Source organism: Anopheles bellator, chromosome 2 (genome assembly GCF_943735745.2).
Source record: "Anopheles bellator chromosome 2, idAnoBellAS_SP24_06.2, whole genome shotgun sequence".
Taxonomy (NCBI): Eukaryota; Metazoa; Arthropoda; class Insecta; order Diptera; family Culicidae; genus Anopheles; species Anopheles bellator.
This window is the reverse complement of record NC_071286.1, coordinates 27,721,544-27,744,777: the sequence shown is the minus strand read 5'-3', so window position 1 is coordinate 27,744,777 and position 23,234 is coordinate 27,721,544. Positions and strand designations below refer to the sequence as shown.

The 23,234-nt window shown below is 50.0% G+C and overlaps 1 protein-coding gene across 1 annotated transcript in view; it reads right to left on the bottom strand.

The window, feature by feature from the left end:
- Positions 1-23,234, bottom strand: part of LOC131207291 (uncharacterized) — a 47,491-nt gene that overhangs the window by 5,634 nt on the left and 18,623 nt on the right. The window contains exons 3-4 of the mRNA XM_058199903.1: positions 19,958-20,131; positions 3,456-3,639 (exon numbers count right to left, since the gene is read on the bottom strand). Coding sequence (XP_058055886.1) covers positions 3,456-3,639; positions 19,958-20,131 — 358 coding nt within the window. The remainder of the gene's footprint in view (positions 1-3,455; positions 3,640-19,957; positions 20,132-23,234) is intronic.

Genomic DNA, 23,234 nt, shown 5'->3' with positions numbered 1-23,234 from the left:
CCGCGGCGAGTGTGGAAAACCAACATCGGCAGCATCATGCGGCGGCGGCGGCGGTGGCGGCGACGGCGAGGTGCATTTTTCGACGGGCCTTGCGCCGTCGGCCGTCGAGTGGAGAAAATTCCGTCCGTCCATGGGACGCCAGGCGACTCGGTGGCGTGGTTGCGTGTGTGTCCGCGCGCAGCTCGCGAGTGAGAAACTTGTCGCGGTGCAATTTGAGCCTTTTTAGCCGGTCAGTCACGCGACGATGGCGGCGGCGACAGGGCTACACGAATCATTACCGACGTGAGAAACGGCAATTGGGCTCCGACTGGGCGGGGCGCGAATCCTTGACTTTGCGCGTGCAGTCACCACTTGCTTCGTAGATTTGAATCAAACGCTTCAAATTTGAGCACAAAACAAATATTTATTGACACAAGAATTGAAGCAAATCTCGCTCGCACCAAACTATGGCCATGGGGCTCCAGTTCCTTCGTCGGCCTGGCCAGCGGAGAGAGCTAATGGTCCATCAAAGAAGGAGACAGAGAGTGAGGAAGTTTCACTCCGTATAAGTGGTGATGATGGCCAACAACACGGCAAAGTGGTCTGATGAAGGCTGATTAATTTGCTGTCGATGGCGTTGATCCCAACGGGCGCACCTGGGGGCCACACTGAGTTGCATTTCTGTTTTTTCCCGTTTGCAGTTGAGCACCGCACCACACGCGGCACGACTTAGGGCTTGTGGAACCGGGTCCAGAATACATAGGAAGCCTCCGCCAAAACTGGGTGGTGGGTTGCCGGTCCACACTTGAATCATCTTTGGCGAGCTTTTGCTCAGCTCATTAGCCCTGTTTTCGCGAGGATTGGGAGTCATGCTGACTGACCCGACTCGCTGAGGGCATCTTTGCGAAAAAGTATACTGCTCTTTAAAAGCCTCCTAATGTAAGGCTGCACTTTGCCAAAAATGCCACTCTAGGAAGAGAGTTTGTGGTAAGTGATCATCATCGTAGCGTTCCATCGATCGATCGAAGCGCAGTTTATTAAAAGAAGAAGTGTGAACTAATTTCATTCCCAGCATTAAGCAGAGCACTGAAGGCAAACTAGGCGAAAAGTGGAAGGACAGAAATTGGCCATCATTAGCGCGGAAGCACATAATTCTGTCGATTAGGTCTCCGGTAAAACATGGAATTTGCTGTTTTTTTGAAGTGGCCATACCCGTTATGACATCGTGCGCATAACCAACCGGTAGCAATTGCATCGATTGTCCGGGGGTCGTGGCGGCTTCCCTTCCCTCACTCTCTCTCTCTCTCTCTCTCTGCGAGGGCCGCATGATGTCCGTCTTTTTATTATAGTGTTATCGCCCGGTACCCGATTGCGGTGCGCAATCGGACAGTTTCGGATCAAATTGCAGTTGCTGCTGATGCAACTGCCATTCCGGCAGCAGCACTGGAACACCTCGTTGGCGGCGTTGGCAAGGGATTGGGGTGGTCAATTGGTTTGCTTCGGTCAGTGAGATTGTGTAACTTCGCCTTGTGCCTTTACGGATACGTCCGGGTGGATCGAACTCATCCCTTCGGTGTTAATCGAATGGTGTTTGGTGCGACTCTCTGCTTTTTTTCTGTGGCGGGTTGTTTTGATTGGTATTTGCTTTGTTAGAAGATTTTGTTGTTGGCATCCAATTCCGTTCCGCCAAGCCATTTCTTCATAAGAATGGAAAAAAATAAAGGGAGCGTTGCCGTAGCAACCGCTGAAGGTTCGCCAGAGGAAAAGGACGCGTTTTCACGCGTTGATAGTCGATTGTGAGAGCAAATGCGACACCCGCATCTTGACGGTCACAGCTGTTTCTTGATGACCTAGACGAATATCGAATTGAAACCATTTAAGAAAGTATTAGATCTCGTTGCAGCACAACGTCAACCACAACATTCTGGATTGTCATAACACAGGCTAAGGTTGCTACAACTCACGGAAGACACAGCAAACTGCCTGGACTCCAGCTGAACGAAAGTGTGAAGAACAGAGCAATTTGGGTTCGTTTTACCATTCTCATTTAAACCTTCTTCAGTTTCAACGGCGACGGCACATTTGTTGGTAAAAAATCCCACAGCATTTATCGAGCGTGGTTTTGGTTTTAAGTGATGCTTTCCATAAAAAGTAATGCTCCATTCACTCCACAACAATCCATCAAAGCTGGCATTGCTACTATATTAAAAGCTTGCGCAAATTTTGACAGGAGTTTCAAGTGACTCCATCAGGAGATATGCAAAGGAGGAATGTTGCCTTTCCTGTTAAGAAATCAATTTCCTATTACGAAATTTAGAAAGTCAAGAACCTATCGGCCCACCCTCGTGTAACCCCGGTTCGAATAATGTCGATTTTAGGGCCGTAGGTGGCCCACCACCGGGAACCAGTTATGGCCCTCTGGGACGATGTGGACTAAGGAACGCGTTACCTAAAGTGCATTCGAGTCAAAACAATTCCAACTGCAACTGCACGTGTGTCTCAGGCCCCCAACAACATCAATGGTTTCCGATATCTACCAGACGGTGTGTTCTGTTTATGTTGTGCGCACCAAACGTGCCCCAATGTTTACGTCTTACGTCTGCCTGCCTGTGTCTTATCGGAGGGCAGGCGTGTGTTCCGGAGCCGGAAGTACGACGCGTCGTACAAATAGAACCGTTGCCTGCCGGGGGCGACTATTTGAAGCAGTACCCCTTTCTAGTTACCCCGGAATTGATCGTGCGGCCAGGCACACATTCTGGGATGCCCCTTCAAAGGGACCTAGGGTCGTGGGGTTTGTTTACGAATGGAATGAAACACGAAACAAAAAAGGAGGAATAAGAGGATGATAGGTAATAAAAGGGTGGCTTTTGCGCCACTAGAGGTGCTTACCGAATCTCACGAAGCTATCCCGGAGTGTGTGTCTACTAGAGGCGTGTTGTTGCGTGCGCACACGTACGACGCAAATACAGTGACAAAACGCCCACACACACACACACCCACAGAGAGAAAGAAGGAGCAGGGCGAGCAGGCGCGAGCAGCGTGCGGCCGTTAGCAGCGAAAACGAAATGATTGGAAGTTGATTGGCGGGTGCGTTACAGACGCGCGTGGCACTCGGGCGCGTTTTACAGGATATCGTATTTGGTGGAGGAGCTCAGGGTGTGTACGAGCGTGCGATTGGCCAAATTGAAGCCTACGAACAGGACACGGGACACGGGATGGACCGGGACGCGGGGACGGGATGGTCGGTTGGTAGCGCACAAGATGGGAAGAGAAAAACAATTTTCGGTTTTACGGCAGGTTCAACTGTGCACTGCTGCGGGTAGGTTCCACGCAACGCTGGGTGGGGGGAGGTTGTGGGTGCTTTTTGGTCGGGTCAGTCGGGTGAAAAGCGATCCAGGAAAATGGGGGGGGACAGGCCGCGGCCAGGACCCAAAGGTGGGGTCCATGCGCGGGCGCTCGCGTCTAGCCGAACTTACCGAGTGGCACCGATGAAAGGAGTTTGTTGGTGTGCGAAAGGAGTCCGCTATCCGTGGCGGCACCACCGAAGTTGTCCGGGCCGCTGCCGCTGTCGGCGTCGTCGAAACCGTTCGTTTCCAGCAGGGACGTCTCGGAAGGATACTCGTACGTCGAGGTTAGCGAATCATCGAATTGGATTTTGAACTGCAAAAGAAACGATAATGAAGAAAGGCCAGTAAGTGTATGTGGACGGAAACTTTCTTACATTGCTGAAACATATTATTCAAACCAACAGTTGTTCCGAACCGCTGTCGGCAACAAATCCGCAAAAAAAATCCACTCGCACCACGCGAGATTTCCATTTCAATTTCTAATATTTATTGCCACCAGCGCACCGCTCAATTGGTCATCCCTCGCAACGCCACGGCTACTGTTCCGATCGCCCTCCCGGGGACCTGGGGGAACGTTATGGCGGATGGCCCTTGCGGGTAGTGAAAACAAAAAAAAAACCCCTGAAGGAAGTCGAGTTTGTTGTGCGAGGGACCGCGCATCGGAATGTGGGTCGCGAAAAGTAAAAATTATAACAACACCCTGCGTGCTGGCACTCGCTGGGCCACCCCCCTCCGGGGGTGGAGCACTACCCCCTGCACCGCACTGCACCATTAAATCAAGCTCGATCAGAAAAACTGTGGCGAGCGGCAGCAGAGTTCAAACACACTCGTCGCGGAAGCGGACGGCAACAAATTCTCTGTTTATTGTTGGTGTGCGCCACGAGGGGGAAAGTGTGGGCCGCCCGTGTGCCTGTGTGTGCCCCTAGGCCCCCCACACAATGCACGCCGTTGTTGCTGGTCCAATAATGTTCCGATTGCCACGCGGACGGTCGGCACTTCCGCACGCACGCACGCTCCGGACCGTCCAAACGCTAGGATTAGGCAACCAAACCGCTTTTTTCAGCAACCCACTCTCGGACGCCGGAAATGTGGGGAGGCCCGGAGTGGAGCGGTGCAGTGGAAAAGCGGGTCACACAGAGGCAACAACACCGTGTTGTGGCCGCCATCATTATTAGCTATCAAAACATTAGCTACGGCCCCCTCTTGGGTCTTGGGGCCAGTTGTCAGTTCCACGCGAGTGTTTGAAGTGATGGCCAAACATAAAGTGTCGGCTATTCTTATGGCCATTTCTCTGTATTTGCTCACCATTAACTAGACCACGCACGGTTCGCCGACACGCGGCACGTGCTCGTGCCGGATACAAACGGATACGTCATTTACGAACACGTTTTGGAGAATCAGAAAGTCGATTTCAAAGTTCCGGGGGGAAAAAAAGTTCTGCAAGCACTTCCGAAACGTGCTTTTATTACACGTAAATTTATTTACATATTAAAACAAAATTTATATTAGGTTAGGGAAAAAGAAATCTATGTCCAATGTGTGAAATTCTAAACCAACCTTTTTGTTGCATAATTTTTTTGCCAAAGGTAGCTTCATAATAGCTCTCTCATAAAAGTGTTGGTTCTTATTGGCTAAAAACTCTAGCAATCGACATCTTCTGTTGATCCCAATTTCTTATGAATCAGAATGACTTTGCAATGCGATGAACAGGTGGCACCGAACGAGCACTTTTAAAATTTACCATCCTTTCCATTCTCACATTACGGTAGGCACCAACAAGAGCTGACTCCGGTGTGACAGTGCCGGATCCGGATGGGGTGCCTAATGATAGACTTACAAATTTTGGCCGCAAACCCAAAAGTTGAGGTCACCACTCCGAGTAGCAGAAAGGCAGCACCGATTTGGCAAGTTATGGAAAACTCTTCCATTTCTCGGCTGTATTTTACCGTAACACGGTACCGCAAGGCCGGTACCGAAGGAAAACCGGTGCAGACTGGCTGGGCTGGGGCTTAGTCTTACGGCGGACTCGGTTTTACGGAAAACGGAACAGCGTCAATTAAAAACGTTTTAGAACAAAATGAACGCGGGGGTCGATCGTGATGGCATCATCGCGAGGGAGCGAAGAAGAGCAAATAACCGCAGAACACTTCTCGATGTGCTGCTGGCCCCGATCACGGCCACAACATGGGCCACACGGAAAATCCGATCGGGTTTGTTGATTCTTGTTCCACAATTAGGTGGGCCGATTATACGAATTTATACTTCGCATATGAATTGGGCACATAATCCAGTTATTATAACATTTATGGCATACTCCTCTTCGGGTTTGTTTTTGGCCGTGCTTCTTCAGCCGCCCTCGTCGGCGGTTGCTTTCTCGGCGGCTTTCTTGCGCACCTACTTTCTTCGGGTTTTCTTCTGGGCCTCATCATTATGGCTCTCGCTCGAGTCTCGAGTCTTTCAGTGGGAGCCAGCTACCAGCCTCTTGTTCGCTAGCGCACCAATGTGAAGTATCGCACCCAAATAGGCGCACATCAAATAGAAGGGATTTGCCCCTTGCTGGCCAATATTTGGAGAGATTTGCGAATTTGCGAATAAGTTCAGGAGCAACACTGGGGAAATGATGATACAAGCTTTCGAGCAAATAATACTTTTGAGATCGCCCCAGAGCTTGCTGGGGAGCAAAGCCGCTATCGAAAGAGGATCTTGTCTTTAAAGTGTAAATCTTTGTCATAAATCTTTAGAGGCCAACGTTTGGCCCACATAGTTGTCCCAGAGAAACCTAGTTCCAACGGGTCCTAAACGGGTTCTGAACCACAGGGGTACGGCTTATCGCGTGCTGCCGGAATATGCTTATTCCTTTGCACAGTAAACATTGAAGCAATAACAAAACCCTCAAGAAGCAACGACACCCTGGTCGACGGAGCTAACGGATCGGATTAGATTGGTGTAGGGCACCAACAAGAAACAAAATGGTGTGCGCAACAAGACGATAAAATACTCCGTCGGAAATCGAAAGTAGCTCGGATCGGATCGTAAAAGGGCGCTTTGAAATCGCACCCGGCGAATAACAATTTTCCAGCCGCCATATACGGACACGCACACTTTCGCGCCTAATTGGACACGACGAATTGCGGGGGGTCCACCTGTTTATGGGTGACCGATCGAAACATTTAGCCCTCCAGTTTGCAGCTAGCACGTGCCAATCGCAGAACCTATCATTCGTAGGTTCACAATTGGCAAAAAAATTAGCTTCTACTACTCTCGGCCATCATTGGCCGATTACCTTATCTGGTTCCATTTCTTCACCTTTCTTTCACGGCCATTGTCGGGCGCTTGTCGTGCGGAGACACCTGCTCGCGGTTCGAACCGTTGGCGGATGTGTTCGATTTCCACTCCCGGCAGGGTGTATGGTAGGGAGGGCTTCCCTCAACACGTCTGACGACAATGGGGCGCGCCTCGGTGGGGAAGAAAAACACCCACCGGGCTGGGCGCCACCACCCTCCGACAACCTTTTGTCGGTTCTTGCACAGCATAACTTCACGTTTGGTTTGATTAAGAAACCTATAAAAAGCACCACCCCCGGCGAAGCATTTTCTTCACGGGGGCCCTCCTGTGTTACGGGCCGCTCCTGTGCAAAGTGTTGAAGAGAAACACCGAGGCGGAGCAGAAAAACCAATGGAAAACTAATGTGGACCACGACGACGACGTCGGCGACGCAACGACGAAATCGACGTAGTCAAAGCCAATGGTGGGCCGGCACCTAACCTCCACACAATTACGGGGTGTCGGAGTGTCGATTGTTAGCAGAGAAGGAAGAGGAAGCGGCGCAGCGGGCGTGAATGAAAAAGGGAAAAAGAAATTGCATTACGTGTTGCATTACCACGAAAAGTGCATTAGACTGGGGCTGCCGTGTGGGCCGCACCGCCCCATAACCAACCGTCGACCGTGAGTGGGGGCTCAGGGCTGCCACTATTGATTCAGCTGACGCGCCGCCAAGTGAGTCATATCCATTCATTCTCTCGGTCGGTGCGCCCAGGTGGTGCCCAAACGGGACGACGTGCGGTTCTGTGCGGGACTTGTTGCCCAATGGCAGCCAGCCCACCTCGCCGCCTAGTTGAGTGCAGTGTGGAGAGACTCCAGCAGCGTCTCGGAATAGTCGCAATGCACTTAGCCAAATAGTGCACGACAAAGATAGGCCACCGAAGAAATGTTTATTGGCTCGAGGCTCGATACCGAGGCAAGCGACAACGTCCTTGCGCCGGTTGAGCAACAAATTGACATGGACTTTACGCGATTGAGCACACCTGGCAGCACACGAGCGACCAGGAGGTTCTATTAGGGAGGGTTAAATGGGGTTTCCCATCGTGGTCTGTTCTCGATTCGACGCTCTTTTGCTTTTCTTACAACACACAGTTGTTTATAATTTAAGAGTCTTGTTGATAATATCCGAAACTATCGACATTTTTATCTACGTTTTATATATTTTTTGTGCGTTACGAGCAGCCATTGTCAGTAAAACAATTGAACAGCTACAACAACATTGCAAGTTCACATATTCGTTCTGTCTATCCAGTTGCCGTTTCTACTTTGATTATTTTATCGATTTCTGTCCCAGTTTTGTTAAATATTTTGAATGATTTCCATGTGAGCACCATCAGTCACATATGTGAAAATTAAACGTTTTGCGTTGATTATTGGACGACACTGCGAAATTTTTCCCATCGTACAAGCTTAAGAACTAAGCAAACTGACGAATCGATTTTGTGGATTCTACGTCGCGCATTTCTTAAGCTTAATACTGCAATTTGAAACATAAAAGGTATGAAATCATGAAAAATAAACTTTGAACCATTTATGTTTGACAGTTTTTAGATCATTGCGATTTAAGGAAACTTATTGTAGGCAGTAATGGCTTCGGAAACAATCTTTTCTCGTCAAGCGGTCTTGCTCTTGCAACAGCTCTGTCTAACATCGCCAGTTCTGTCTTATGTGGCCATAGATCCAACAACCTATGGACCACCGTAAAAACCGTTTAGACAAGCAGCTTTTGCTTGCATTGCCCAAACAAATAAAATACCCTCTGCAGGGAGTTGTAGAATTTGTAAATCTACACCGGGGTCGCCACTGTGGACCCAGCCAATTAGTGGCTCGTAGAGAGGACACAAGCAAACATGCTATTTGAGACAATAGTAAATCTTTCTCTCTCTCTTTCGGAACTTCGCTTCTCTTCTTCATTTTTTAGCGATACTATATGCAGCCGTGTGGTCGTGAATCAGCAAAACTCCACGGTCCGGTGCAGCCATCGGATCGGTTACCACCGCCGACCGGTGTGTGTCTATTTACATAGCATAGCAGGGTAGCCACGGTTGTACGGGTTCCTAAAGGCGGCTGCTCGTTTGTCGTTTCGAGAAGCACAATTCCTACGGCTTTGTGCCAAGAAACCCCCCTCACAGCCAGAGTGTTGCCATCGACGAGGACGGGGAAATTATGCACGCTCGCGACATTGAAACGACGGTTGGTGTTTGTTTCCCGACAGTCGGTCGGAAGAAAACGACACAAAAGTAAACAAAATGCAAACGTCCCCGAAAAAGGGCTACACTTTTCGCTTCCTTTGGTTCCAATTGCATCGCGCTGCACAACGTGCTGTCACAGTGCAGTGAGCATCGTGTCGTCGGCAATAAACGGACGGGGGGCACATTGGGCAGACACAACTCGTTGAGATTTCCGGGCCAGGCCGGGCCGAATGACGCTGGGACGCGCGCTTCGTGAAGAAGAAGCAATTTTTGTGTCCGTCACGCAAATTACGCGCCCAGCACAGCGCGCTGCGCGATTTGCATGACCGAGCACGCAGCACGGCAGAGTAAAACACACGATTTATTGCCCCGCACAGACCGTCATCTACTTTCCAGCCCAGTCCAGGCGCATATAATGCGCATGTTGGGCACTTTCTACCCCGGGTCAGCCATTGGCAGCAATTGACGAGATGCTCCTCTCGTCGGGGAGACGCTGTTGTCCGGGCACTCCGGTTGAAAGCAGCAGTGCCTGGAGCCCTGTTTCGCTCACCAAACATGTGACAGAGTTCGGAACGTTTTTAAAACCAATACACGTGTGCTCTGGGCTACCATCGCCCCGTGGGTTATGTAAAACAATAAAATCGGTGGAAAGCTGGACGTGAATGCCGAGAGTCCGACATTGGAGCCCGGCTCCACTTGCTTGGAGGAAAGTGGTGTAGACACAACAAATCGTTGACGGTGATCCAATTTGCCCAGTAATGCTATGCTTCGGGAATTGACGCACGATTCGCCGAAGAGGCGCCCGCGCCTGATGACATCACGCGGCATGTCCCGGACAGCACTGGCCGATGTCCGACAGCAGCATATCATATTATTTAACGGGGTGTCCCTCTTACACAATGCGCGTGTAATGGGGATTTATGATACAATTGCCTGGCCAGTTTGCCTGGTCAGCTGTTTCTCAATCGTTACCAGAGGGGTTCGACGACAACATGCAGCGATGAAACCTTTCTTTGCCATACGTCTACAATTAGTTATATGGGGCCATTGCTTTAGCGAACATGTACTGACAACCCTAAGGACACTGGACGAGGGCGCAACTGTATTTCTAACGTGCACCACTGGACACCATCGATGACTGAAGGTAGTTCAAACCTATCTCGGAACACGCAAACCGGGAACCAGCTTCAGGTTCCGCCTCCACCGCTTATCGGCGGAATCGAAGTGACACAAGCTTCGACATGCCGTAATGTGGTTAAATGAAGCCCTCTCTACTAGTGCCATGTACGGGAAACATGATCACGGCCACTCTTCGGTTCGGTCGGTGGATGGCTTGAGTTGGACTTGACCTTAGCCAATGTGTCGGCGGCTGGGGGACACCACACCTAATCAGCGCCACAGAGGGGCCGTGGCGACGAAGAGACACTGAAAACCGCTGTTCCACCTTGCGTTTGGCTTGTCTGATGTCATGCCTGTTTTTAATGGACCACGTGGGAGTCGCTGTCGAATGTTCGGTTACGGGTCTGGCCAGGGGCGTTAGTGGCACATGGAAGTGGCCCCTCGATATGCCTTTGAATGTGTGTAGGAAGAGACAGCAGTTTGTTGAAAAAATCATATTCCAATTTTTACTTGAAAAAAGCTTAAATTTTGGGTGAGAACTCTGGCGATGACAAAGAAACTCCGGAGAACGAGAAAAGACCATTAATCTCGGCTGGGCGCGACTGATGACTGGTGTCGTTCTTCTGACCCGCCGTCGGCTGAAAGTCATTTTCTGGGAACACTCAGATATCTGTGCAACACACGCGACGCAAGACGCATCCGAGGAACTCGGATCCGGTAAAAAGAAGCAAATATAATTGCACCAAAAATGAAATCGACGTTCTCACGGTACAGCGCATCTCTGGGAGCTGCATGCGCTGGTCTTGTTGGTCTTACAACATGCCCCCCAAAAACAGCGACCTTCGACCTTGCGCCGGGTTGTGCTTGAACTTGGAACACTCGACAAGGCGAGCGCCAAACTTTGATAGTATCTCACTGCGAGTGTAAAGAGAAACGCGTCAAGCATGACTTGGACGGCGGAATACATCACCGCTGCTACATAATGGTATGCAAAAATATTCCTCCTTCCGACCGGCAACATGCCTCGCCCGACTCGCTGGGCGCTGTGTTATCAAACATTCCGGCAATGGTTTGTGTGCGATAAGACAGGAGCAGGAATTGTTATTTATTTGAGCACAATGTCTGGTGTGCCATAAAACTACACTTCGGACCTTAAGGCGGGCACCGTTCCTCTGCTCAACTCAAGCGACACAGAAAGCAGCATTAACTGCTTCAAACTTTTAGCCCATCATCATCATTAGCAGTGGCAGTGTGTCCCGGGGGCATGGGCAGACGATTACCGTCTGACAACGATTTCAATGACCACGACGAACAGAACGACGTAAATTGCAGTTCTACGTCATTTCCATAAAGTTGCACAAATGGTCCCGCTGGCTAATGTCTGGCATCCGAATATGTTTATATGTTACCCTTTCGGTAGTCGGGACAGAGTGACTCACATCCGGCGTTCTAGCTGATGCCGCCTGACTCCTGAGGCGGCAACGTAGCACGTGCTGATGACTATCGCACTCCATGCTGCGGGACGATGTGTATCGTTCGGTGAAAAAGTACATCGCAAAGTCATAAAACCTGGACATGATTAATGTAATCCATATTCCAGCCGTCACCCCGCGCCGAGATGAGGTTGGTGGCCCGTGAGTTATGCTGCTGCAGCGAACGTCGGCAGCAGCAACCGACAGTGACGGATGCTACCGAATGCACCGAGAAAGTTCTCCATCATCCGACCGAGCCACGCTGCACGAATTTTTCTAACGGTTTTGATGGCACACTCTGGCCGGTCGGTGAGTTTGAGAACATTCCAAAGGGTGTCTTCATTTTGAAGAAATCATTTACAGTTGAGGCGATGAAGAAGAAAACCTTTAAATAATGGTAACAAAATTCATACTCAGCTTCGCACTTTATCGTAAATTCATCAAACAACGCGCAGCTCATTGAACATACCTGAAACGATAAGAAAACAACGCACGCATTAGCCATTTGTTTGTAGTGAAACGATAGAATGGTCAAATGGTTTGAAATGCGGCACTATTAGCAAACGATCGAACTGAAGGCGTGTCCGTTATCGGGACTTGTGCAACACCGAAACCGAATTGCCGGCCAAGCTTGGGCCCTACCAAATCGCACTCCGAATCGTGATGCAATAAATAAAAGTAACCGGTATCAATCCGTTTCCCGTTCGCATCTGCCTTACGCAGGCATTTCGTGGCCGTCGGGTCCGTGAAGAACCGAAACGCCTTTTAATCAAATTAAGCTCCGATTAATTTATGTAAGTCCGCTGGCCGCCAGTGGGCCGCCGCCGGGTTGGGCCGGTGTGATATAAATTAACAGTGTATTTGCACCGGCCGACCTAGCGCGTACCGCATATGCCGGGTATTTGCCACAAAATAATGTTTTCCTCTTGCCGCACCACACGCGGCTTGCATCACCCGTCGGTAACAACACATGCTGTTTTTGCCTGGGGTTTCGATCCGGAGCTTCCGCCCTGGGCCTTTTTTTGGTGGCCCTCGCGCCATTGCTGCAGGTGAATGTTAAATTTCAATTGCAATTTGCTTGACGAGCACCACCACCTAACACACAATTCGCCATTTATTTATCGCACTTAGTGCCACTACCAATTGGTTGGTTGCCTTTTTATGGAGGATTGAGCTTGAGAAGACATATTGGAAAGGTAACACCAGTCGGCTCGAAAGCCATTTAAACCTAATTGCTGGTGTCCCGCTGTTCTTATAATAAAGAGTTGAAACATGTCCAAAGTACTGTCAAAACAAAAAAAAATTAAATCGAACACTCACGTAGTAATAAATAAATAACGTTGAAATACTCCTGGTCGAAATCGTACACTTCGGATCAACGGACTAACAATAATGCAATGTGGAATGTAAAAATATATTTAGTACCTTGCACCCCTTTTCGATAAGAAATTCAAAATTGAACAATAATTGAAGAACAAATTACCAATTCCCAATATCAAAATCTTGAAGCTCAAGATTGAACCAGGAACAACACAATACAATAAGACACAATAAGTAAAGTGGAACTACTACAGCCAAAAACCTCTCCAAATGACGCCACCAATTAGAGGTAACACTTAAGTTCCTTCCAAATTAGGCAAACTTTTCTTAGAGTATGAAAACATGTTACATTAGAGTATGAAACCTGTTAAATTAAGCTAATTGTTAAATTACAACATACGATCAAATAACGCACTGCAATCAGCTTTCTTATTCCCGCTCGGAGTGATTTAAATCAGCCAACAGCTACAAAGACAAACATTGCTTCGATGATAAACGATTGCCATTCAATCGGGCATCAGAGCCAATGGAATGGAGAAAATGGCGGCACGCGAATGGACCTCCCGGCCACGCCATGTTGTTCGCCATGCTCCCTCCAGTGGGCCACGGTAGAGCACGGCGTAATAAACCCGGTCACGGTTCACCACCCGTAGTAACTGGTGGCCGTCAGCTGACCAGCTTCCTGGAATGTGTAACACTTTTTGTTTTGGTTTTTTTAACCGGAGCTGGCATTTGTCAGCAGCAATTCGCTTTTTTGCTCCTGTCTACGGTCCTGGCGAATTTAATTTGAGTTTTGTCCCCACGCGGGAGGAGCACACGTTTCGTCAGTGATTTATCATCGTCCAAAGCACCTGCTGCCCAATATGAACCACTTTGTGTCACTTTCCGGCAGTGGGCTGGATGTTTTATTTGCCCGACGTGACGGATATGAACACGGAACACGGAGCGGACTCAGAGGAACTCCAATGCGTGGCTCGCACTGTAAACAACACCTCGCCTGTTTGCCTCGGCTCGTCTTGAGGTTCAACCGAAAATTGGGTCAAAACTGGAACGTTCCTCCCGGCATGGGGCCGCGGTTAGAGATGGTCGCCACGCGCCACGCGTTATTATAGGCCAAGAGAAAGTAAACCAGGCGACCGGAGAAGGCACGGGAAGATCGGCGCCGGTTGAAGAAGATCACGTTACAACATTCTTAGCTGCCGCGCGCACTGACTTTCATCAACTGACGGCCACAGGCTCTACCGTGCGCCGTCTTGTGCGCAAGAAAAGAAAGTAGAAACAGTTAGAACAACGCAACTCGACTCAAGAGAAAGGCCCTCAAAAGCGTAATGGAATCGGCCCTCATGAATCGAGTGACGTACAAAGTGTCGAGAGTCGGGCTATGCTTCTTCACCAGACGATGCACCTCATTTAGCGGCTTCATTACTAAACCCCGGGATGGGGCTCGATGGGTCGGTGAGCCTCGGTGAGCTCTCCCGACGGGGGCTTCAAGATCGGGATCGATTAATTGGCCCCATCCGTGGCTGCCCATCTGGTGCTGCTGCTGCGCAATCTTCTGGGGGTACGGGCTAAATCCCGGCCAACAGAGACACACATACGCACGCACAACGGGTTGTCGACGTCAGCATCTCCTCTTTCTACACTCTTCTGTCTCGTTTCCACCTCTACAGTGTGTTCCTTTCGACATTTTCCTTTTTCTTGACTTCTTTCCGAACACTTTCCACCCGGTTTAGCTTCACCTTTTTCCCGCATCGTTAACGCGTCAAGACCGAGAGAAGAAGAGAGAGCGAGAGAGCACACTAAATATGATCGTCCGCACACATCCACATAGAGCCGTGTTGTCGTAATAAAATCGTAGCAGTTCTTTCCCGTTAGGCCAACCTGGCTGAAGGTGACCTTCTTCTTCATTTGCAGCCGATTTTTGCCTTTTACTTCGCGCTTTCTTCGCCCCGTGCCTCTCTCTCTCTCTCTCTCTCTCTCTCTCTCTGTGGCCGCACGACCAGTTCCAGTTCCACGGACCACTGACCCGGCGCAATTATGCTGCTCCACGCACACACACACACGTAGAAGGGTTCTCTCACGGGCAGCATAGCCGGGAATTTTCGGGGAGGCTTACGGGATTCAGGGTGCTGCACACACCACGGTGACGCGAGATAAACGACATTCTCTTTCGGGTTGGGTGACTATCTGGGTGAGGGTTGGGCTGGGCTGGGCAGCCGGCACAGGGTCAGGTTTTGTGTTCTTAGGTGGTGGTGCTTAACGAGCGTCACTGAGCCCCTGCGGCCTCGTGTCGGGAGGAGAGGCCTCGGGAACCGCGAGGGCCGATCGTGGGGAGGCGCAGTTTTCTTGAGTAACCGGCACTGGAAAACCGGCTTTGGCCGCCCGGTTGGTGTAGCCTTTCTTCAGCGACCGCTCAACGAGTAGATTGTTGTTCCCGATCTATGCTCTGCGAAATGGTGTCTTCATTTGCGGGTTGGGAAGTATTTTTATTGACATTTGTGGCCCTTTTGGAAAGGACACCTTCAACTGCCCCTCGTAAGCAAAAGTACACGACTAAGTAAAATATTTCCCAGGTTCGCATGTCGATTGCGGGTTCTCGAACTGCAAAGCGCCCGAAAGGAAGAGGCTCGATACGTACCGTATCGATTGTGCGGCGTGTGTACGTCTCGTCAGGCTCCGGTGGGTTGGTCATGTCATGAGAATGGTGAACGACGAACAGTTTGTTTAGGCCGTTCATAGGGACAAACTGTTCCACTGGAGTCACAGCTCAAAATGTTTACAGAGTTGTGCATCAAAATATTTAAGCCTTTCGACGTAATCTGGCTCCACTAAGATCCTGCGATTTGACCTCGCTCGAATCCCGCTTTATTGACTCGGAAGTATCAGGCAGACTCACCCCATCGTGAAAAGCCTAGGCGGACTTCTAAACGATGGTATGTCAGAAGGTGGTTTATAAGAAATAAGAATAACCTTTCAAAATGTCATCGTTACCGACTCCCAACCGATTAGCGGTGATCTCGGAACATTCTGGCCGCACTTAGCAAGGCACCTTGGCTTGGTACGTTTTTAAAATAAAATTCCAAAATTTTATAACAAAGTAGTGATTGTTCTAAAACTCCTGATCATTTGCAACAAAAGCCATTATAGGTGAGCTTCTCTGCTGGATGTTAGGCCATACAACAATTCTGTCCGCTTTTTCGCCACTCGATGGGGCTCTGGTTGTCCGGTACGAGGCCAACAGAAATCTGATTGTGCTAAACGAACACCTGTTCGACGTGGGGACGTGTCAGGCTACAGTTTCTACAAACACCGACCTATCATTAGGCGCCGGTGTGAAATGCTGTCAGTAAACGCCGAGTTCCGGAAACTTCGGTGCCATAAAAAACTGTGTGTGGCTACCAGAAGCCAATTGATAGCGTATTTCGCTCAATTGTGGTCACTGTGCACGCTTTTATGCTCCGCGGTTCCTTTGTGGGGTCGGTCGCGAGATGTGGTCATTGTTGATTGCATGCCATTTTTTCTTATTCAATTCCAACCGCACAACGAGGGAAGCAAAAAACACCAAAGCCACCCGACGGGGTTGACGCAATCGCCATCGATTCGCCCGGTGCCGGTAGGCGGTCCGGAACAGTACAATGTAGCATATATTTTCGTCTCGCGCCGCTCGCTGGACCAAGAAGCAAAAAACCAATAGGAGATAGGAGTTCGAATCGAAGATTTTCGTATCGCTCTATCGCAGCTAGAGCCTGGGGCTGCGGAGGAGATGTTCGAATGTTCAAAATCACACTTCCCACAGTTCCGGAATCATGTTTTCCCCAAATAAAAGTGGCCGATAGCTGCGCCAGAGAGAGCGTAAAGTGGCAACACTTCCTCAAATATCATCTCATCATCCATCGTGTTTTGCGCCGCCTTCGGAACCATTAGCGCCCCGCGCCCGACAGAGAGAGAGAGAGAGAGCATTTGCCCTGCGGGTCGGTTTCCGGCTCCGGTGCGCCTTCGCAAACACTTCTTTTGGGGCTCCGACGACCGATCGACCTGGAGGAGGCCGCCGCTGCCGCCGCCGCCGAAGCATTGTTAAGGAAAATTCAGAAAATTTTCGTAATCACCCCGTTGGGTGGGGGCGTTGCTGCAGAAGGAAGCAATTTGCGGAAAAAGCCCACGCGAAGCGCGAAGTGGGTGTTGTGGCGGCGGGCCGCGGGGTTTGCATATTTTGCACCACTCCGCCCCGCCGCCTGTTGATGCGTGGTGGCAGGCAACTCCTGCCGGCCGAGACCCGATCGTGGCACCGCGCACGGCGGATGATCCGCACCAGAGCGCGGCCAGAGTTTTCCCAGCCAGCGGCCCACCGATCGTTTGCACAACACATTGTTGCCGCACTCCGTGTGTGTCGTTGTCGATTGTTTTTAGTGCACGCACACGCGGCATTAATTCGTGTTATTTCGTATTCGACCAACCTGCCCGCGGTGTGCCGTCACAAGAAAATGGCGTTTTCCGGTACTTTTCTCCGCCGACGCTTGCGACTCCTTTTGGATAGACACACTTCGCCACCAAAAAACGGCAATCGAAAGCGAGTTCGGTTTTCACACGGTGATGCATTTTTCTGCATCTCCAGCAATCCTGGTTCGGTTCTTAAATAATAGGCCATCAACGAGGGGCTTCCGGGGCGGATCATGCGCACGCATCATGCGCACTCGATCGCAAACCGATTTGCGGATGGCACTAACCGCGGATAACCGGAAAAACAGGATTTACGGTACGCGTCGGGCCGGATAACGAGTTTCAGGAGAGCAACTCGATCCCGTCTCGGCTGAACGTGTGTCCTACATTTCACTGACTCGAATGCTGGAGACTATGGTCTCGTCGACGTTATGCCCGGTCATCGCCCAAACGGTGGAAGGATGCAAATGGCTACAGATAGACACAATTGTAATTGACGTAAAAAAATTTTTGTTGTCCTTTGTTTCGTTTAGCTTTGAACGAACGAAAATAGGAAGTTGTTTACGAAAACTTGTGCGCAGCTGCTTATCGCACTGAAGTTTGCCGCATCCGGGAACGGCAGCTCTCGCTGACCGGCGCCCTGGAGCGCTGCAATTGCAGCGTAACCCTGATACTACAGCCCTTATCTACTGTACCGTGAGCTGAGCTGGGAGCCACGAAAACACGCAGAAGCCAACTGGTGCTACGAATAAAATGGGTGCCCAGTTTACGGCAAGTTGTTTTAAAAATCTCAAACACCGTTCCCGGTCGGTTCCGTCTCTTTCAAGTGTAAAGTGATACCATCGTTCGTGTAAAAAAACTGCAAGGATCCGATGGACCTCAACAACGGGTTGGCTGGCCATTATCACTCAGGACAACTGTCGCATGCAAACTTTGTCGCGTAGTAGCTCCCACTTCGATCGGACGATCGATCGAATCAAGCGATATTTTTCCGAGCCGCCCATCAATCATTCGATCAGAATATTATAATGACTCAATGCCACGTGGCATAACATGTAATCTAAATAGATTTTAATCAAAATATTTTCATTTCAATCATTTTGATACTTTAAAATTATTAAATAGCTGCAATCCCATTGTGGAATATCTCTGTACTCTTATGTAATCAAACATCTCTGTATAATAAAGATCCAATTTTGAGAATTAAAAAAAAAATCGATCAGAATAAAGCACAGATCTTGGTGGCCAGAGAGTGTCTCAGGTAGATTTCTTTCCAACCATTCGAAAGGAGGTTATGTGCCGATTGATGAAATTAAGCCTTCTTAACGCTACGTTTCAGAAACAGCCTGAGAACGATTTTTGTGCACGGAAAGTTGGCCAAAATTATTTGACCAGCTCCTACCCCATAATTCATGCCCAACCTGGCTCATTCTGGCGTTAATTAAATGTAAAGTTAACCGAGCGGAATCGGAAAATGGCTCTCGCTACGTTCGCATCTGGCGCAGCGGACGTCAACCAAATCCGCCCAAAAAGTGGCGGTCACCAGAGAATGAATTTATTGCCTCGGGATGCACTTTTTGATGGAAAAACTTTCCATTGAAATGGTCACCCACCTCAAAAAGTTACCTCATCGACCCCAACAACACAAGTCACTTCCTGCGCGGTCGTCGATGAATTAAGGCATTGGAAAAATTGCCAAATGACCATTAATATGTCCCTAAGATTTTCACCAGCCTTAGGTGGCCACATCGGACAGCCCAGCATTTTTTTTTTGTACTGGAGGAATGTGTCCTGTGCGCGCCGTCCGGAGACGCCTCAGAGAGAAAGGCTGCTGCTGCTGCCGAGACTCACACGAGAAACCGCGATTCGAGACGTTCATTAGGAAAAACTATCGCAGGTTTTGCTGACGGTTCCACAGACCGACCAGCGTCTGGCCAGTGTGCGCGCGTGTCGATGTGTGTGCGGTCATGTTGTTAACTTGATGGAAAACGGGGATAACGCCAACACGGCAGCAGCAGCAGCAGATGGGTAGCAGAGAGCAATTTTCCATCGTGATCGAGTGCCTCCGCTGTGAGCAAATACCCACACACGCGCAGAGGACCGGAGATACGCACCTACACATGCCGAATGCGTGGCGCGCTTTTCCTTTCCTTTGGGGCCGCCAGACCCTGTCTCGCTCTCCCTCTCGTGGCTCGACTCGGCGTCAACTTTCCACTCGTCCGTCCGTGGGCTTCCACCAATTTCAGAGTGGCCACGTTCACGGCACGGCGTTTTCCACGCCGCCGTGGCCGTGTTTCTGCGAGTGTAGTCTCCGTACGCCGTACGCAGGGGATGTGTGTCGAGTGGAAATTTTCACTCCACCAGTGGCGAATTAGCATTTCTGCGCGGCACCTGGGCCCAAACGGTGAAGCCCAAAACATACAGAAAAATGGGCAAAACAACGTCGTGGACACGCCGTTCCGTCAGCGGCGAAGAAGAAGTGAGTGTTTTCAGACACCAACCTCCTCCCCGTCATACTTCGGGGGCTCGCGCTTCTTATCTGAGAACGGTGGTTTTGGGCAAATATTAGACCACGATAAGTGGCCGGGCATGACTTGGTTGGTGGCACGCCGCCTGGTGCTGTTGACCATCATATATCGTTTAGGCATGTGGGGAAGTCGCGTAAATGTACCGCCAATGGACTCGAAAAGATATCGAACAGGACCGTATTTTGCCCCAGGCGCAGATGTGTCCCCACTTGGGCCAGCCCTCTGAAAGCTGGAACACTTACCTTGTTACTTCTACTAGTCTTGTTTCTCATGCTCGATTTGCCATTGATGACGATGTACGCGTTGGCGAATTCACCGTTGCACGGCGACGGCGGTCCCATGGCCCACGCGTCGTCCGGATCCGTCGAGGTTTCCAGCGTCAGGTCGCCCAGCACCACGAAGCCGGACTCGCCGGGCTGTTGAGTGTCGAGAGATGAAATGGAAATGGGGAGAAAGGGGGAGAATTAGTCGAGATCGAGTCGGAAAATTGGGCCATAATTTATATAGGACCAACATCCCCTGGGTATCCCGCTGGTACTGAAGATGACAGCGCCGCCGACACAACGGAAAACAAATTGGAGATTCTAGCAAAAGTTACTCCCGACAGCGATTAATTGGACCTAGCCTTAGATAGATATAGGGCTTTCTAAATCTTCATGGTTTCGTGGCAACATTTCCCAAACACTAAATTGTAGAAAGGTCACAAACGATTTGGTAGAGGGCGTCCTGGATCATTTCACTTCTTAATTCGCTTGCGTTCGAATGAAAATTCTTATTACGGCGAGCGAACATTAAAATAGACTGCGGCCGTGGCCATCGTTCCTTCGCCGGCGGTTGAAAGCTTACGATGTTATCGGAAGGATTAACCGGAAGGAATATGACTACGAATCGCGGAACTTAAAACCAGCTCGCCATTGGGCGCCATTTAAACAAAATGAACTTTTTTCTTATTTCTTCCCCCTACATTAGTTCCGTCCGGAGCATAAATTGTAACAACAACCAAAAAAAAACGACATTGCGCGTGGCCATGGGCCATGCAACCTTCACTGCGAATGATAATTATCCGTCTAATTGGCGGACACGTTGAAAAGCGCCAAGTTCATTCGTAAAATTCGGTTCCGCGGATGCTGCACTGGAGGTGGATTACTCTAATTGAGACTGAATTGGGGCGCACAATGAACTAATATGGAGTTCCAACTCGGAATGATGATCGCAACACGAATCACCACCGAAAATGGCAAACATAATTTAAAGTTGTTGTTCTATAACCGCTCCAATACCACGGACCACCTTCCAATTAGCACCATTCGGTGAATAAGTTCGACGCGTGAGGCAGGCGCACAGTTGCGTGTTTTCTATTTCCAGTTCTGGCCAAGATTGTGCCGAGTCATCAATAAAAATCGTAAGAAACACTCGTGGTGGCGGTTCGGTCGTGGTTGCACGTTCCGTCCAGCGACACGGCGATGTGCGTCAAGTGAAAGCCACCAGCCGTTGTGGAAAGTAAACCCTTGGACCATCCCCACGCCATATTGTATCGGGAGGTGTCCCATTCGATAAATTGCAATTAAAATTCATAGGCGAATGTGTGCGGTCTCGGATCAACACACCGTCTGCTCCGTTTGCGACACCCCCCCCAACACGGTGGTGGATCCCCTTTCTGTCAAGATGATCGATCCCTGTGGGGTCGCGATGCCCAGGGTACCGATAAAAAGTTGGCAAACAGGGGGGCCAATTAGGATTCTTCAAGATCGTTACGTTACAAAACTTTCAAAGCCTCAAACCTAATATAGAGATAGAGAGAGAGAGAGAGAGTAATGGCACAAAACATGAGGCGATCGTTTCGGGTGGTCCTTCGGTGTTTGGACAAGAAAGAGAAACGGTGCCCTTGAGCGGTGAGCGGTAAGCCTTTTCGGCTTCCTTTGCCAAGACAACCTTTACCGACACGCAACCCACCCAGAGCTCACTTCCGAAGGATTAGCGATCCACGCGAATATGGCAACATGGACCTTTGTGTGGGTTGCTCTAGGAGGACGCCTTTTCTACTTAGCTGAGTTGGACAAATGACCCCCGAACGGAGAGTCTTCAGGACAAAAGTGAGTAATGTAAAGTGCAACCACTATCCACGACCAGACTTTTGTTGGAACAAATCACCTTTGGCCGTCAGTCTGGCATAAGGTTTCCGAGCCAACAATGATGTTAAATTGTGCGCAAGCCAGCTGATAGCGGCTAACAAATGGCTTTCGGCGGAGGCAACTAAATTGCCAGAAGGGCCCAACGGCGTTTAGCGTGATTAACGTACATTCAATATGTTGACAGCAGGGACTACCTGTTTCTACAGCCCTTTTAGTGCCAATTGATCCGTTTCGACGTTTAATAACGATCATTTCGGGATAACGAAACACAAATTATCACCCATCTCTCTCTCTCTCTCTCTCGCGACAATTTTCCACCAGAACTACAACGATAATGATGACACGCAGCACTAGAGTCAGAATGGGCCGCTTTTTTTTTGTTTGGGGTTATCGAACTCACTAGGCAGAGGGTAATGGCCTTAGGACGCGTGTTTTTGAATGGGATTTCAATCCACGGTGCGGCAGCGTTTAAATGGCTGTCGAGATCGCGAGCGCCTTTAGCCTACAAACGCTGCCCCGGCTAAATGTCAGTTCGTCGTCAGTGTCATTGACGGATCCCGAGCCCAAGCCACCAATGATTGACCGCGACCGCGGGCTTACGCATGGTGGTGGAACTTTAACATAAGGACGCCGGGTCTTCCTGGGTCTTCGGACTTCGGGTCGGACCGGCGTGTCATTGTCCTCCCTGAGCAGGCCTGACACGCTACACGATCATCAACGGTTAACGAGCATGGTGCCTCCGGTGGCACCAAGATTGACTCCCGCTTAAGAAGATGTTCATTTATCGGAGTGGAATGTTGGAAATTTTCTGTTAAAAGTGTGCTTCGGTTCGCGACCAAAACTACGTCGCTCTTGACAGCTGTCAATGAATGGGCATTTTCAAAATAAAAAGCATCAAAGGCTGGTGGAATCTAACAGATTGCGCGCTGCGCGCTACGCTTTTGCGTGCGGCGCGAAGTATGAAGTAAGTTCAAGGCAGTTCGCCGCGTGCGCCAAGCCACGCCGCGCGTCCCTGGGCCCGGGTGCGTCTCTCCGGCGGTGCAGGGGAACCGGTTGCAACAGCAGCCGTCGCTACCGAACAAAGGCTTCAACCAGACCGCACACCAGCGAACTACGCGGGCACGACACGATAAGCTCGACGGACGCCGTCTTCCATCGTTGGCGACGGGAGAGAGGCCGCTCGGAAGGGAACTTCCGTCTCGCGTTATTGTGTCCGCAGTCCGCGTTGCAGCTGTTGCCAATCTCGTAGGGTGGTCGCTCTAGTGTTTCGATTCCGAAGATGGGATGGCTGTCGCTGTACGGCACGTATCGCCGTCCTGTTCAAACTAAATGTCGTCCAAGTTTTCAGCTTCAGTTTGTGCCGAAGAACCGATAAGCTAGTTCTTCA